A 17,841-nucleotide genomic window follows, 5' to 3' on the forward strand; every position below is an offset into this window, starting at 1 on the left:
TGGCCTACAAAAAATTGGTCCTTTCCCAATTCAGACAGGCCTCAGAGGGGTAGATACAGACGCTCCCGAGGAAGGCCTCAAACACAAGCCTCTTATAGACCAAGACAGTGGACTGCTTCCACCCCTAGGGGAGGAGAGGACAGGTCGCAAGCTCATAGGAAACAGACTCAATGACTCCCTCTGTTGGGCTGCAGGAACTTCTTGCCTGGAAGCCCCTCTCAGAGGAAAACTTTCTCTTTTTCACCTAAATTGGACTCATATAACCCAAGACAAGTGGGTTCTGGATGTGGTTTCAAGAGGTTACAAATTCCATTTTCATATCCTACCAAGGCCAAGCAGATTGCCAGATCTTCCAAAACATCAATGGATAGAGACCTTAAACCAGGTGGAAGCTGTTTTGGCAATGAAAGCCATAGAACTAGGTCCACTTTCAGAGATGGGACAAGGTTTTTACTCAAGGCTCTTTCTAGTCCTCAGGAAGCAAAATTCATGGACACCCATTCTGGATCTGTCAGTCTTGAACACTTTTCTAGAGATACCAAAATTCAAGATGCTTACTCTACAGCAGCTACTTCCAATGCTGACCAAAAATGCATGGATGGTAACTTTGGATTTAAAGGAGGCATATTTACACATTCCCTTCAGGCAGGAACGCAGAAAATTCCTCAGGTTCAAGGCCGGATCGAGGCACTTTCAATTCTCTGCGCTGCCCTTTGGATTGTCTGTTGCACCCAGGGTCTTCACCAAATGCCTGGCTCCAGTAGTAGCTTATTGCAGACTCAAGGGAATTCAAATTTACCCTTATCTGGACGACTGTCTTATTCAGGCAGACAGCAAGGAGGTCTTACTCCAGCATCTACATTTTGTTCAGAATCTTCTCAAGTTCCTGGGATTCACTGTAAACATAAAAAAGTCAAATTTGACACCCTCACAACAGATAATTTTTCTGGGCGCTTCCCTAAACACAACAACCGAGATGGCATTTCTGACATATGAAAAACAGTTGCAGCTGGCTTCAACTTTCAAAACCTTGGCAACTTTAATTCGGCTATCTGCAAGGAGATTCCTGCAGGCTTTGAGTTACATGGCCTCCTGCATCCTTCTCGTACCATATGCAAGACTACATATGAGGAAAATACAGTGGTACCTAAAAAGTGTATGGTCTCAGCATTGCCACAGTTTAGACATACTGATCTCCGTCCTGCCTTGTCTTCAAAAGGAATTCCTTTGGTGGTCCAAGGCATGTACTCTAAACAAAGGAAAACCCTTCTGTCTGCCTCCTGCCACACAGATACTAACCACGGATGCCTCGGATTATGCATGGGGAGCCCATTTTCAGGGCAACTGTCTGCAGGGCCTTTGGACAAAGGATCAGAAGCACCTGCATATCAATTTAAAGGAAATGTTAGCCGTTCAGAAAGCTCTATTGGCCTTCAGGAATCTTCTACAACCAGGACAACTACTGATACGGGCAGACAACACCACAGTTATATGGTACATAAACAAGCAAGGGGGATCTCATTCCTACCCCCTTTGCAGACTAGCCATGGATCTATGGAACACAGCTCTAGCTTGCAATCTGGACCTTCAAGCTCAGTTTCTACCAGGGAAGCAAAACTTCCTGGCAGACAGTCTGAGCAGAAACCTTTCGGACCCACACGAGTGGATGCTGGACACCGAAATATTCAGGATGATAACAGCAGTCTGGGGATGTCCTCACATCAACCTCTTTGCATCCCACCTCAATCATCAACTACAGATTTTTTGCACCAGGACTTTCCACGAACAAGCTTGGAAAGTGGATGCACTATCATTCAGTTGGAGAAACCTCTCGGGATATGCCTTTCCACCTCTTCCTCTTCTTCCACGGGTATTATTAAAGATCAAACAGGACAAGCCCAAGATGATGATCTTGCTGGCCCCAAATTGGCCTCGACAGTTTTGGTACCCATCTCTGAAAAACCTATGTCTGGAGCCCCCTTGGGTTTTACCACAGACTCCGAACCTTCTGTCCCAACACCAGGGTCAGGTTCTACACTCCCATGTTAGAACTCTCAGCCTGGCGGCCTGGTTAATCCAGGGTCTTTGATTCATTCTCTCCTACCCAAGCAGGTTATGGATGTCATTTTAGAAGCCAGACGTCCTAGCACTAGAAAATCTTATGCAGGAAAATGGAAAAGATTTTGTTCCTGGATGCAGGCTCAGGATTCTGATCCTCTTCTTCCTAACATTCCTTTGATTTTACTTTACCTGACAGATCTCTTACAATAAGGGTCTCTCTTTCTCTTCCATTAAGATACATGCCTCTGCTATTTCCGCTCATTACAGTACAGACCCTCCAATCTTTTTCCACCAGCTCATGAGACAGTTTCTCAGAGGAGCTAAGAACTTAAGACCTCCTAGATCTCCTCCCATTCCTGCTTGGGATCTCAACTATGTTTTGGAAAAGCTCACCTTACCTCCTTTTGAGCCTGCTGCCTCTTCTGACATCAAGTTTTTATCTTGGAAAACAGCCATCCTGTTAGCTCTGACCTCTGCCAGGAGAGTTTCAGAGTTGCAAGCTCTTATGGCTGTGGAACCTTATATTATTTTTCATCAAGACAGGGTGTCTTTAAGGACTAATCCTACTTTGATGCCTAAGGTGGTTTCCAAAGTGGCTTTAAATCAAACTATTCACTTGCCAACTTTTTTCCCCACTCCTCAAAATAAAGGAGAAAGGATCTTACATTCCTTGGATGTACACAGACAACTACGTTTTTACCTGGACAGAACCAAGGACATCAGAAAATCAGAGCAATTGCTTTTCTTATGCTTCAAGTTCCCACGGTAAAGCCATTTCAAAACAGACCATTTCTAAATGGATTGCTCATGGAGTCAGATTTTGTTATTCACACCATGGAAAGCAAATCCCAGGGAGTATACGGACTCATTCCACCAGAGCTGCTGCCACTTCAGCTGCCTTCCTCAGGGGAGTTCCTACCAAACACATTTTGGAAGCTGCAACTTGGAGTTCAGTGCATACTTTTTCAAAGCACTACAATTTACCTCTCTACTCTAAGTCTAGGGCAGGCTTTGCTTCTGCAGTCTTGCAGGGCCTTTTAGCCGCCCCTTCTACTTTATGACCACCTCCCTTTCATTCTGCTTTGGGATTCTACACTACAGTCATGACTGCAACAGTGAAACACGATGAACATAGTACAGTTGTGTACACTTACCATAAATGTAGATGTTAGAGTGTCTTCACTGTTGCAGTCTGGGTTTCCCTCCCTCCTGTCCCCTCTTATTTTTACTTTTGTGTGGTTCCTTTTTTCACCATTCTTCTGAGGTGTATTTGTAAAGGATATGGGACCTTACTCATTTTGGGACTCCTGACATCTGGGGCAAGAAAAACTGGAGAACATGGCGTCGGCTGTCAGCTTTGTACTCCTGGCGCACTGACGTCAGGGAGCATGGCTGAACAGCCGACGCCGGACCCAGACTTTGGCATTCTGGCCGACCGAGGACTGCCTGCCAGCAGGGGAGAACCCTACAGTCATGACTGCAACAGTGAAGACACTCTAACATCTACATTTATGGTAAGTGTACACAACTGTACTTTCTTCATTACTGCTTGTAAAATCCTTTTGACAATTACTTTCTTAACACTGTACTCACCCAATACTGTCCTTCTCTATTTGTGTTTACTTCTGAACACATTTCATAAGTTCCATTGATATTTTCCTTATACCACCTTTTTCCTTTTGTACTTTTGTTGATTCGTCTTCATTTGCGTTACCCAGTCTTTCTAGAAACAAATTTCTCTCTTTTTACCTTTAGTTAATTACTTCTGCCTTTTTATCCTATCCATAACTTTCAATTTATTTAATTCAAGTATTTGTTTCTATTAAATATATATTCTTATAAACAGCTTGCTCTAATTCCTTGCATTTCACGGCATGTGCTACTTTATTAAATCTGTACCACTCCTTTTCTTTCTCTTGGTATACTTTTTTTTTTGTAATTTGTTTTTGTAAGTTAGTCACTGTTCAGTCCAGTTTTCGTGAAATTGTATTATGTCCCTTTGATTGTCATGTCACTGCATCCTTCCTTGCACCATAGCTTTTAATGTTGCATAAGACTTGTTAATCTCTGTATCCCTTTATCTTGCTAAATTTTTATTTGCCTTTTCTCCAAGCAGACAAAATTGCAATGTAGTTTGAAAATCAGTTTATAATGGTGTCACTGTACTTAACTTAAATATTCTTGAATGTTGCATAACCATTTTTAAGTCCCTTTTTCTATTCTTAACCTTATAACTTTTCTTTCTACCTATATGTTATCTTTTCTGTTTTCCTTTTTGTTCTCCTTATATCACAGTTAAAATTGTCCATCTCTTAGATTTGCATGTTTTCTTCTAAAATCCTTGTAACTGCTTAAAAAATTAATCTTTTACTAGTTGTACAATATTTCCCTTAGTAATACAGTCTGAGATAGTCTTCCTGTAACCACAGTTATTCATATAATATGCTGAATACTTCAGCTTTAAGTAGCACCAGTATCTCTGAACGCCATACTCACACTTCACTACATTTTTGAGTTGTTCTCATGTCCAGTAAATATGCTGTGGCAAAATGAGATACAGCCAGCACAGCTGGCTGGAATTTTGTAAATAATTATGTCATTGGTGAATATTGAACTGATTTATACAAGATGCTTGTTATAAATGTATTAGAACTGTGTGTTGTGCATATCAAAATGCTTGTACAGACGTGTGTTGAAAAGGTATTTGTAGAGTGCTGTTTGAAATGTAACCACAGTGTGCCCTACTGGAAGAGAACAGAAATGTGCCTGCAGTATTGTAACTGTTTAAACGTATATGCTTAACCAGAGGAAACTGGAGGGTTAACCTCAGTCCAGCAAACTTAAGAAAAATATCTGAAATTAAATTACTTTATAGGCTACACAATAAAGAGGCTATCTCTCAAGTTTTCAATGCAGCTAAAGGCACAAAGTCTGTACTAGGAAGCTTTCTCTATTGTCCTTGGAGTGAATTAATTGCTACTTTTGAAGCATTAAGGAATGCCATTGTTTTATGACTTCCAGCATCTGCCAAAGATTTGAACAAAAGCCCTTTCCTGTATATTTTTACTGGTAGATGCTAAGTACTGCCGTCTTCAGCTGTGGGGGTTTTATCTGGGAACTAGAAGTCAGTAATATATTAGATATTAATTTGAGAAGTCTTAGACAGAGCATTCTGTATTAGGTCGTGGACATGACAAGAACTGTTCATCACATCTGCCTTGTTCTAATTAAGTAAATTTTCTAGGGAACAGTATAATTTTGTTAAGATACAGTCAGGAATGTAGTGAAGTTTAGTTTAGATGTTTTTCTTTGTGAGAGCCTGTACTGCAAATTTATTTTAAATGTTTTCTGTGGTTTTGAACTCTGATGTCACTGTGAATATGTATTTAGTATTTTGTTTTATTTATTAAATTTATTTAAACCTTTCATTGTGACTGATCTGTGTTAGAGCTATTTAAGTTGTTCTTTGTGTTTCACTTTTGCAGTCATCACATTTGGGTTATCCCTGCCAGGTTAGCCCTCGGCTGGCCGGAATACCAGAGACGTAGTATTTCTGTGTCAGTTGCTGTCACTTGAGGACTGACGTCAGGTCATCAGTGGTATAAAGGAAGGCAGCCAACGCCATTACATCAGTCTTTCTTGCCGCGGAGCCCGAAGCAGATGCAGTTTGCACGAGTGCCGTTCGGCAGCTACTGGAGTTTTCGTTTCCGAACTGAAGTTGAACATTCTAAAGCTAAGTACCCCGTTGGGGATTGTTTTTTCTTGCACTAACCGATGTCAGAAAAAGTTAATAATTGTCTCGCCTGTGGAAAGCAAATACCACACTGAGACTTCCACTCTTACTGCGTCACTTGTCTAGGTCCAGACCACAACGTCCCCCATTGTCTCTTCTGTGCTTTGTTTAACGCCAGAACTATCCATCATCGGGCCCTTATTGTAACTAGATATTTTCATTTACAGTCATCGAATTCTGATATGGCTTCGGTAAGCCATCCAACAGCAGATCTTCTGAAAAAGCGTAAAGATAGACAGAGACAGACCACACAGGTCCAAATCTTCTGACGACGCTTCCGTTAAGCTAGTATTCAGTCCTCTGGTACTCAGTGAGGCTCTTTCGCAGCCCCTGATGCCCACTTCATTTGATTCACAGATCGCTACCGAGACCCTTTCGGAGTCCGGTATGCCGCAGAACTCTTCTTCGTCTAAGGATCCTCCGATCGTCTATACTGTGGATGGGTCTGGAGCTGCTGAACAGGCACCGGCCTCCGAAGACGTCCGTCGCACCACCGAATCTCAACACAAACCGACGCTTCTTTTGCAACTACCGTTCTTTCGAAAACAACGAAGTTCCTTAGGCCCAGGGTTCGAACCACACCCAAGAAACCGACTACCCACTCGGGCGCCTGCTACCTTGCCTCCGTCTCAAATGCTTAAAATGGCAGAAGTCCTTATCATGCTGATTAAGGGAAGCCAATCAGCCCCCTCAAAAAGGAAAAGAGATCTGTCTCCAGTAGTTTGGTCTGAACAAGAGTCAGATGAATCTGATGCATCTGACTATGAAGACATGCAACCCCTCTCCACTTATGAGGTTTCTGATGCAGAAGAATCCATTCCTTCAGCCTCTTCCCCCAGAGAATTTTTCCTTTTGGGGAAACTCTGCATACCTTAAGGGAGCATTTCCAATGGGAGAGTCAGGGCTACCCTCAGTCTAAAAAGAGAATCAGGGAATTCCTAGATCTTCTGCAACACAGACCCTTAGCCATCCCCACAGTCCTGGATGTGGTGGATGATGTTTTCCTTGTATCCAGCTCGACTCCAGACCACCTCCCTACTGCTCCCAGAAAACCAGACAGGTACTACAGAGTCCCTGACTCACACAAGTATCTCTTTAAAAATCCAACAGCTGACCATGAGGTCATTTCTTAAGGGCCAAAAGGCATTAAAGCAACCTCTGCTAAGAATCCCACCCCTTCAGACAGGGATTCCCGAGCATTGGACAGATGGGGTAAAAAAGTATACACCTCAGCTACTCTTGCTATATCAGGGCACTAAATTGTCAGTTCCATATGCTTAAATATCAGCAGCATACCTTGGAACACCTTAAAAATGTCCTCCTTTCCTGCATGAGTAGAATCTAAAGATTAACAAGACTTAATGCATTCTGCAAGTCAAGTAACTAAACACACCTTGCACTGTGGTTTTGACGCGCTAGATGCTTCTTGCAGGGCGGCAGTCACTGGATCTGTCATTAGAAGACATGCATGGCTTAAGGAATACCTCCTGCCAGACTATGTCACATCTAAATTGTTGGATGCACCCTTCCACAAAGATAATTTATTTGGCACTAAGGCGGAAGAGGTCTTAAAAGATAGAAGAAAAAGCAAAATGTATGCAAACAGTTAAAGATTTCTTACAGGTCCAGCCCCCTAGGTTCAGCAAGCATTTTCCCTCCAAGCACTGGTCCTTTCCTGCCCTGAGTAAACAGGCCCAGCCTAGGCTCCATGGAAACAGACCCCCCCCCCCCCAGACAGCAGTCCCAGGGAATGCAGAGATCTAAGTAGTGGACTAACGCCACTTAGAAACCAGGGAGTGGCTAAGCCACCCCCTTATGATAAGAGCTCACAATGACTCTCATCCTCCCAACCTCTCCTCTGCCGACCTTCACATACCCCTAGGAGGAAAACTCTCCTTTCACTCAAGCACCTGGGCCACCATTACCAAGGACCAATGGGTTCTGAACATTGTGTCTCGGGGATACAAATTCTCCTTCCACACCCTTCCAACCCCAAAAGGGTTCCCAGATCTACCACCAAATCAGTGGGCAGAGCCTCAAAATCTTTGAGGGCAGTAGAGCACATTCCTGCAGAGCAGATAGACCAAGGCTTCTACTCCAGACTTTTTCTGGTGCCCAGAAAAAGAGGGCACCTGACACCCCATCCTCGATCTATCCATTCTAAACACCTTCCTGGTGATCCCAAAATTCAAAATGCTCACCCTCCAGGAGCTGCTACCCATGCTCTCCAAGGATGCTTGGCTAGCCACCCTGGACCTAAAAGAGGCCTACCTCCACATTCCTATCAGGGAATCGTGCAGAAAATATCTCCGCTTCAGGGCAGGATCTCAACACTTTCAGTTCTCTGTGCTTCCCATTGGCTTGTCTACTCCTCCCAGAGTTTTCACAAAATGCCTGGCTCCGGCCATTGCCTTTTGCAGACAAAGAAATATTCAAATTTACTCCTGTTTAGACGACTACCTTATTCAGGGTGACAAGGCAGGAAAAGCTGCTCAAACACCTGGCCTTTGTAAAGAGTCTATTAACCTCCCTGGGGTATACAATCAACGAAAAGAAACCCAAAGGATAATCTTCCTGGGAGCAAGCCTGGACACAGCATCCCAGATGACATACCTTACACCAGAGAAACAAATTTTCATGTCAGCTTACTTCTCTCAACTGGCCACCAGGCCCCAGCTTTCTGCAAGGGAAATCCTGCAAGCCCTGGGGTTCACGGCAACTTGCATACTCCTCATTCCATATCCCAGACTGCATATGAGAAAACTTCATTGGTACCCGAAGAGACTTTGGTGTCAACACTTGCAAACTCTTCTACCCATTATTCTTTGCCTGAGAAAGGAATTTCTTTGGTGAGCAACAGCATGCTCCCACAACAAGAGACTGGCCTTCTTCCCACACCCCGCAGCCCAGACTCCTCACCATAGACGCATCAGACTATGCTTGGGGTGCACACTTAGATGGCAGGTGCATACAGGGCCAATGGAGCCGACAGCAAATCCCCCTGCACATCAGTCAAAAAGAGATGATGGCTGTGCAGCAGGCCTTGATAGCTTTCAAACCCCTTCTCTCTCTAGGGGTTCTCTTGATCTAAACCGACAACACCACTGTGATGTGGTACATCAGCAAGCCGGGAGGGACTCACTCCTACCCTTTGTGCAGGCTGGCCTTGACCCTTTGGCTCACAGCCTCTTCCATGCAACTGCACCTGTTAGCACAATGGGAGGGACTCACTCCTACCCTTTGTGCAGGCTGGCCATGACCCTTTGGCTCACAGCCTCTTCCATGCAACTGCACCTGTTAGCACAATACCTGCCAGGTGCTCTCAACTCCCTGGCAGACAAATAAAGCTGAAAGCTTTTGGACCCACATGATTGGCAGCTCAACAGAAATACCGTCTTCCTAATAACGCAGAAATGGAGATCCCCGAAGGTCGACCTTTTTGCCTCCCACACCAACCGGCGGCTCACCAAATTCTGCACCAGGGAGCATCACTGCATGGCTTGGAGAGTAGATGCTCTGTCCTTCCCCTGGGTCAACCTCTCAATCTATGCCTTTCCTCCCATACCTCTCATCCCCAGGGTACTGCTCAAAATAAGGGAGGAAAAACCAAGGACCGTTCTCATAGCTCCAGACTGGCCCCGACAGCACTGATACCCCTTGCTGCACAGCCTGTCCCCGCTGCCTCCATGGTATCTTCCTCAGATTTCAAACCTCCTAACCCAGAGGGAAGAGGAATTCATGGACCCCCAATTTGCAGATACTGAATTTGGCAGCTTGGCTTATTCCCTAACCCTGGACCAATCTGCCATCCTCAGTAAACAGGTTCTGGATGTTATCCGTGTGGCCAGATGCCCTAGCACCAGAAAGTCTTGCAGATAAATGGGAAATGCTCTGCTCCTGGATCCAGGCTAAGGGGGCCAATATGTCACAGCCCTCCATCCCTCTCATCCTGGATTACTTAGCTGACCTACTACACAGTGGTCTCTCTTTCACCTCTATAAAAATTCATGCCTCTGTGATTTCTGCTCATTTTCCTACTGAGCAGCCTCTTTTCTCACACCCTTTGATTAAAACAGTTCCTCAGAGGGGCTAGCAACTTGAGACCCTCCAGAAGGGCACCAACACCAGCTTGGGACCTTAACTTTGTCTTGGAAAAGCTCACCCTGCCTCCTTTCGAACCAGCTTCTTCTGCAGAGCTAAAATTTCTCTTCTGGAAGACAGCCTTCCTTTTGACCATCACTTCAGCCAGAAGAGTCTCTGAGCTGCAAGCGCTCATGGCTGTGGAACCCTTTATCATCTTCCATGCAGACAGGGTATCCCTTAGAACTAAACCCATCCTTCATGCCCAAGGTGGTGTCCAGTGTGGCTCTCAACTAATCCATTCATCTGCACACCTTCTTTACTAATCCCCAAAACAAGGGGGGAAGGATTATGCACTCTCTAGATGTGCACAGACAGCTCTCATACTATCTGGACAGGACTAAACCCTTCAGAAAGTCTGATCAATTGCTGGTTAGCTTTGCTACAGGGGCAGAAGGCAAAGCCATCTCCAAGCAAACCATTTCCAACAAATGGATAGCACACTGCAGCCATTTCTGCTACAAACAGCATGGTAAGCCTCACCCCAAGGTGGTCAGGACACACTCCACCAGAGCAGCCTCCACCTTTGCAGCGTTCCTCAGAGGAGTCCCCACCAGGGACATCCTGGAGGCTGCCACCTGGACATCTGTTCACACTTTTACCAAGCATTACCACCTGCCTCTCTTCTCCAAATCCAAGGCCAGGGTTTGCCTCTGCAGTCTTGCAGGGCATTCTAGCCAGCCCATGGCTTCCGTGACTGCCTCCACCCATTTCCTTAGCTTTGGGAATCTACCCAAATGTGATGACTGCAACAGTGAAATACAAAGAACATAGTACAGTTGTGTACACTTACCATAAATGTAGATGTTCGAGTGTATTCACTGTTGCAGTCCTGGTTTCCCTCCCTCCACCCCCCTCTTTTCTCTTTTTCCTTTTTCCTTTTGTTACCTTTCTTACTTGTTTTTCTTCTTTCCTTACAAGGGACATATTGGTATTTATTTTCCACTGGTGGGGTTCTTCCACCTATACCTGGCCTCCTACTTTGGGGGCTGCTGACAGGTTAGGGCAAGAAAAACAGATGTAATGGCATCGACTACCTTCCTTTACACCACAGACAACCTGACGTCAGTCCTCAAGCGACAGCAACTGACACAGAAATACTATGTCTCTGGTATTTGGGCTGGGCAAGGGCTACCCTGACAGGGATAACCCAAATGTGATGACTGCAACCGTGAATACACTCGAACATCTACATTTATGGTAAGTGTACACAACTGTACTTTTTGACAGTACTTGCATGTTTGTTTGGTGACACTGTGGGCCACGCCTAATAGCCTTGCTCTTGGTCAAATTACCATGTGTGTTAATATTACACAGTAAGATTGGACACTCTTTAAGGGCCTTAGCTTATAAGAGTGACTTGTAGCAGTGAAAACTACCTTATAGTCTGGGCAGAAGGGGGGCATAGCTAGTAAACTTGTGCCAGCCTTTCCCAGGTGTGTGTGTGTGTGTGTGTGTGTGTGTGTGTGTGTGTGTGTGTGTGTGTGTGTGTGTGTGTGTGTGTAAATTAGACCTCGGAGTGTAGGTCAGCTCCTTGGGCAGGGACACAAAGTACTGGTTGGACAGAGAGAGTGCTGGATGTCTTGGCTTGGTCACTCAGCTGACATCTCAAATCTGTAGCTGTGCCAGTGGGGAGCCTTGTTGGGGATCTGGAGGAAGAGGGAGAACCAGCCCCAGACTAGCTGTGGTCTCTGTTTGCTCTTAAGGGAAATTGCACTTGATGCAGAGAGCTGTATCTGGAAATACTGTGTGCATTATGTTGTCCAGCCAGTGAACATCCCCCACTGTTGCCAGTGGTGAGGATTGAGGCTCCTTGATTACTGGTCCAGTGGTAAGTCATCACATTTGGTGGCAGTGATGGGATCACTACATCATATACTGGGATTCAGTGGTGTGGATATTGAACTCTTGCAGCCTGTAAACAGTGCTCACTAAAGAAAGTGTTTGTTCTCTCAAGCAGCCACACAGTAGACATTCAGAGTTTCATAACACAATAGTTTTATTTATTATTTGTTAGCTTAGTCTGGGAGAGCAGGCAAGGATGTCTGCAGAGGAGTATGACGAGCTAACAAGGAACCAGTTGCCTGAGATATGCCAAGTCAAATGACTGGGGCATGCCAACCTGGCTAAAGGAGATTGCTACCTTAACCACAGTTGCATCACAGACCAACAACTAGGAAGCCAGCCAGACTGGCCTTGGGATGTACAACTCTGAGAAAGTGGGCAGTTCAGCTTTGCCTCAGAGTACTTAAAAATCCATTTGGAGTTAGAGACTTGAACTGGTGGCCAAACGGTTGGAATTAGAGGCAGCAGAGACTGCGGCGTTTGGAGGATGAAGAAAAGGAGGAACAAATGGTATTAGAATCAGCAGAGAGACTGAGATGTCTGGAAGCTGAAGAAAATGAAAGGCAGAGGCAACATGAAAAGAAAATGCTGACTCTCTACCAGGGTCATGGAGGTAATGGGGAAGGGAATAACTGAACCCCACAACCAATAAAGGTCAGTAAATTTCTTCCACAATTTACAGAGGATGATAATAATTTTGATAGTTGTATTCATATGTTTGAAAGTCATCACAATATAATGTTGACCAAGGGCTCTTGGTACGGTTCCAGACCCCCTTACTCCATGCTAAAGCTGCAACTGCTGTTTCTATATTGCCTGATCGCTTAAATTATAATCGGTTAAAAATTGTTTATTAGAGTGTTTTAAGTTAATACCTGAACCTTGTAGAAAAAAGTTTCGTGAGCATAGACACAAGGCAGATGAGTTTGTGTGATTATTTTGCTGAGTTAAGCACTTATTTTCATAGGTTGGTGAGTGGGTATCGGGTCACCACTTTTGAAGTGCTGAAACGAAAATCGGCACAGAGAGAAACAAACTGACACCAAGAACACTCTCTGTATGCTGGAAAAACAAGGAATTAATTCGAGTGATGAAAATCCACAGTCAAGCGCTTTCGTCCATCCATCCGGATTTCTTCAGAACCTGTCCTCTTTACCTTTCCTGTATGGAAGACATCCTTCCTGTGTGTGGGCAGCAGTGTTACAGACAGCAGGTAGCTATACCTCTTAAAACAGGACTTGAAGACACAGACCAACTTCATATTTGTATAAGGTTCCAGACCTACAGACAGATTCTGAAGAAGTCCGGATGGACGAAAGCGCTTGACTGAGGATATTGTGTTACTGTGGAGTATACATTTTATTTTGTATATGCTGCTAATGCTGTGGAGTTTTTATCACATCGTGGAATAAATTGTGTTTTCATCACTCGAGTGAATTCCTTGTTTTTTCTAGCATACAGAAACTTTTGAAGTGCATGCAGACCTTTTGGTGAGGGAACAAGCCCTTAGCACTTTGCCTGAGAACATGAGAATCTGGTTGACAGATAAAGAATGCAATATCGCAGATGAGTTGGGGGAAAAAGTGAGACCTATACCTAGTAAGCAGGGCATCGCTGCACAGGATAGGGTATAAGGGAACCCATGGTGGGCAGCCTAAACTGCCCCAGCAGAGTCCGCAAGTAACAGTGGAAGCCACTAGTTTCAGGTACACAGCCAGGATTAAGGGTTAAATGATTCAAGTGTAACCAGTGGGGCCATGTAGCATATAGATGTCCATGGAGGCAAGATGGGAAATAAAAGTTGGGGAGCCAGCAAGTGGGAATGACAGAATGCAAGTGGTAAGTTGTCTTGAGACGACAAGGGTACCAAACTACCACAAGAGGTTATATCCTGTCTTAGTAGATGGGAAACAGGCCACTGGTAAGAGAGAGACAGTTTCTGACCTAAACATTGTGAAGCCTACAATGGTTAAAAAGGAGCACTACTTGCTTGGGCAATCTACTCCAGTCAGAGCTTTAGGAGGGACCCCTTTCCAAACACATTGCATGGTGAATATTGGATAAAATGACTTTCCTGCTTTAAGGAAGGGTGTGTGTGTTTGTGGATTGACTAGTGGGGTTGCTTTTGAGTATATTTAAACAGGGCAAACATATAGGATTATCTGATGAAGTTCATAAGAAGTGAACAAAAGAGCTTATCTTTTTTTATTGTGTGTTTAATAAAGTTGAATAAGTTGTAATTTTACCGTGGATTCGCCTAATCCAGCTTTTGTGTGGACCTAGCCACTGCTGTAGTACTTTCGCCTCTACTGGTGCTGCTGCATACATCCTTATGTTTTCACTGTGCTGTACATACTGCTTCCCCTCTGCCACCTATACTTATGCTATGACCCTATTTTCTGCTCCACCAGCATCTGTTGTCATTCTAAGATATTCATCCACTGCCTGTGATTGGGAAGGAACACAAGCATATGAGTGCTCTTCATCTAAGATTTGCAACACTTGTATATCCAAACCACGTCCTGCTACAACGTTAATCTCCTTTCACTCAACTGCCTCTCTAACTGGAAAAGACTGCTTATTTAGATGAGCTTCTCCAAACAAAGCATTCATATTTACCAAGCAAACTTTACTATCCTCCTTTCCTGGCTTATTCGTCTTCTGTTTCATACTTTTCTTTCCTCTGTATTAGCCCTCCATCCCCTCCTACAGGAAACTGGAAGTTCCCTGTGCTCATGCAAGATTTCCCCTGGTCAGTGACAGTACCATCTCAAGTCCACCCAGAAAAGAGACTGCTGGCCTAGTGGGGCTAAGCTTATCCACAAAATACTGATAAAATAGTGCAAATAAATTACTGGTGGCAAGGAATTCCCCCCTTCTTTAGACATACCTTGTGTACTCTCTTAATCCTTAGTTGGTGTTAAGAAAGAAGAGAGAAGGTGGCAAACAGTACATGAGCCTTTACATTGAGACTTGGAGGTGTCCATAAGGCAGGATACAATAAGGTTGGTGCAGATGGGAAGGAGTGGCCTCTAGAGTTCTGATTGAATGTAGGACACTACCTTTAGAAGGGATCCCTGCAGTGTGTTTTAGGGTAAGATAACACAAGTGAACAGTGCTCTCCCTTTTATTCTGTGAGAAAGTGAAAAACACTGGTAGCTAAACAGGTTGGTTGAGCACAACCTCAGTTGTCACTTTGCATATTCAGGGGGGTTGATGCACAAGATGACAGTGTCCTTCTGAAAGATGAAATAGTTGCTGTAGCAGTGACCAAAGCTGGACATGTACAGTTGTGGTAGATTAACTGCACAACTGCACTTCATCTTCATCTCTGCCTGGGCTGCAGAGAACTGCACTGGAGGGGTGTCTTTGGACCATGTGACTTAAAGCAAAAAAATTAGAATGGTGTATATTCTGAAATGTAGTGAAGGAAAAGCCTACCATTTCAGCAACTGCATATATGACCTATATCCTGGCTGAATTTATTTTTCTTGCAGGGACACTTTTTCAGTAGATCTAGTCTGAGAAGTGGCATTATTATTTGTACATTAGATGTATATGTAGATGTGATTTTTATTACTAAATGAATATATATCTCAACAGTAAATGGCTTTCCTGATTAATCACTTCAGTCAGGTTTGCAGTATGTTAATTTCTTCTAATGGAGGAAAAAATTACATACAGTTCAGTTGAAATTTGCCCGTTACATGAAGTTAGCATTGTTCAGTAGTCCTTAAGCTGAATTCTATAAATCCTTGAAAAATGTTACAGACCGTTGATTTTAACAAACAGAATTTTATCATGCTTTTTCTAGTTGACTGTACTAATATTTGCTTTTATTTCATTTGCTTTGTTTTTATAGCCCAGCAGTCAAATCAGTCTCCAATGTCCTTAACGTCTGATGCATCCTCACCAAGGTCATATGTCTCTCCAAGGATAAGCACACCACAGCCTAATACAGTTCCTCTAAAACCTCTGATAAATACACCGCCAGTTTCAACGCAGACAAAGGTATACATACATAGAAAATTGTCATAGAATTATATTTGTGTGGTGGTAGGTAAGGGTACCGCCCCTGTGGTGGCTTCTCCACGTGATTGCTGTCTTGCCTCTCAACTTCCTGCTTCACAAAACAGGCATGATAAAGCTGCAAAATGTCAACAAAAATTGATACTGTGAACGTATCTCAAAATACAGTATTATGCAGCAGCTAGAAAGAATCCAGCATCTTGATGGCTGAGATGTACAAACGTGATAAAATCCCAGCATGTTGAGGTAAGGAAAAGATCTGCCCAACAGGTTTTTCTTCACCCACTTTTATTCCCTTCACAACACACCATCTTGTCCATCTGAAGGTCACTGGCAGGTAGAAGCGCATTATGTAGTTTACAAAATACATATTTTAAAATGTGTGTGTGTGTATATGTATACAGTGGATGTAAAAAGTGTACGCACCCCTGTTAAAATGCCAGGATTTTGTGGTATAAAAAATGAAATCATAATAAATCATTTCAAAACTTTTCCCACCTTTAATGAGACCTGTAAACTGTACAATTCAATTGAAAAACAAACAAATCTGTTGAGGGAAAAATATAAAAAAAGTACAATAAGCTGGCTGAACAAGTGTGCACACCCTTAAACTAATATTTAGTTGAAGCCCGTTTTGATTTCATTACAGCATTCAGTCTTTTTGGGTACACACCTGCCATCAGTTAGACTGTGATTAACCCTAATTAAAGTTTAGCTGTCCTAGTAGGATTTTCCTGACATGTACTCAGTTGCCTGCTACTGCAAAAGCCATAGTTCAGAGAGAGCTTACAAAGCATCAATGGGATCTCATTGTTGAAAGGTATCAGTCAGGAGAAGGGTGCAAAAACATTTCCACAGCATTGGATATACCATGGAACAGTGAAGACAGTGATAAAAAATGGAGAAAATATGGGACAGCAGTGACATTGCAAAGAACGGACATCCCTCCAAAACTGATGAAAAGGCAAGACGAAAACTGGTAATGGAGGCTGCCAAGAGACCTACAGCAACACTGAAGGAGCTGCAGGAATTTATGGCAAATACTGGTTGTGTACTATATGCGACAACAATCTCCCGTATTCTCCATATGTCTGGTCTATGGGGTAGGATTGCAAGACGGAAGCCTTTTCTTACACAGAAAAACACACTGGCCCAGCTAAAATTTGCAGAGCAATGCATCAGGTCTCCCAAAAGCATGTTGGAAAAATGTTGTGGTCTGATGAGACCAAGGTTGGCCTTTTTGGCCACGATTCCAAAAGGTACATTTGGTGCAAAACCAATATTTTGCATCACCAAAATAGCACCATCCCCACAGTGAAGCATGGTGGTGGCAGTATCATGCTTTGGGGTTGCTTTTCCTAAGCTGGAACTGGAGCTTTGGTCAAGGTACAGGGAATTATGAACAGTTCAAATAGCAGTCACTTTTGGCCCAAAATCTTCAAGTATCTGCTACAAATCTGAAGATAGAGGAATTTCAACTTTCAACACAACAACACCAATCATACATCCAAATCAATAAAAGAATGGCTTTGCAAGAAGAAAATTAAAGTTTTGCATTGACCCAGCCATAACCCAGACATATATCCAATAAAAAATCTCTAAGGTGACCCGAAGAGGGCTGTGCACAAGAGATGCCCTCCCTTTCTGACAGATTTGGAGCACGTTTTCAAGGAAGACTGGGCAGATATTGCCCAGTCAAGATGTGCCATGCTCCTACCAAAGAAGACTGAAAGTTGTATTTAAACCAAAAGGTGCTTTAACAAAGTATTAGTTTAAGGGTGTGTACACTTGCGCAACCAGATTATTCTACTTTTTTAATTTGTTTTTTAATTGAATTGTACAGGTCATAGGTCACATTAAAGGTGGGAAAAGTTTTGAAATGATTTATTGTGGCCTCTTTTTTTACATTTCAAAAACCTGGCATTTTCACATATATATATATATATATATCTGTGTATATATATATATATATA

The 17,841-nt window shown here is 43.4% G+C and overlaps 1 protein-coding gene across 2 annotated transcripts in view; it reads left to right on the plus strand.

The window, feature by feature from the left end:
• The window catches only part of WAC (WW domain containing adaptor with coiled-coil), a 2,564,300-nt gene that overhangs the window by 1,753,263 nt on the left and 793,196 nt on the right, over positions 1–17,841 (plus strand). For both annotated transcript variants that reach the window (XM_044066675.1, XM_044066674.1), the window contains one exon: positions 15,702–15,850. In XM_044066675.1, coding sequence (XP_043922610.1) covers positions 15,702–15,850 — 149 coding nt within the window. The remainder of the gene's footprint in view (positions 1–15,701; positions 15,851–17,841) is intronic.

Source organism: Protopterus annectens, chromosome 3.part1, assembly GCF_019279795.1.
Source record: "Protopterus annectens isolate FY-2018-M chromosome 3.part1, PAN1.0, whole genome shotgun sequence".
Taxonomy (NCBI): domain Eukaryota; kingdom Metazoa; phylum Chordata; order Ceratodontiformes; family Protopteridae; genus Protopterus; species Protopterus annectens.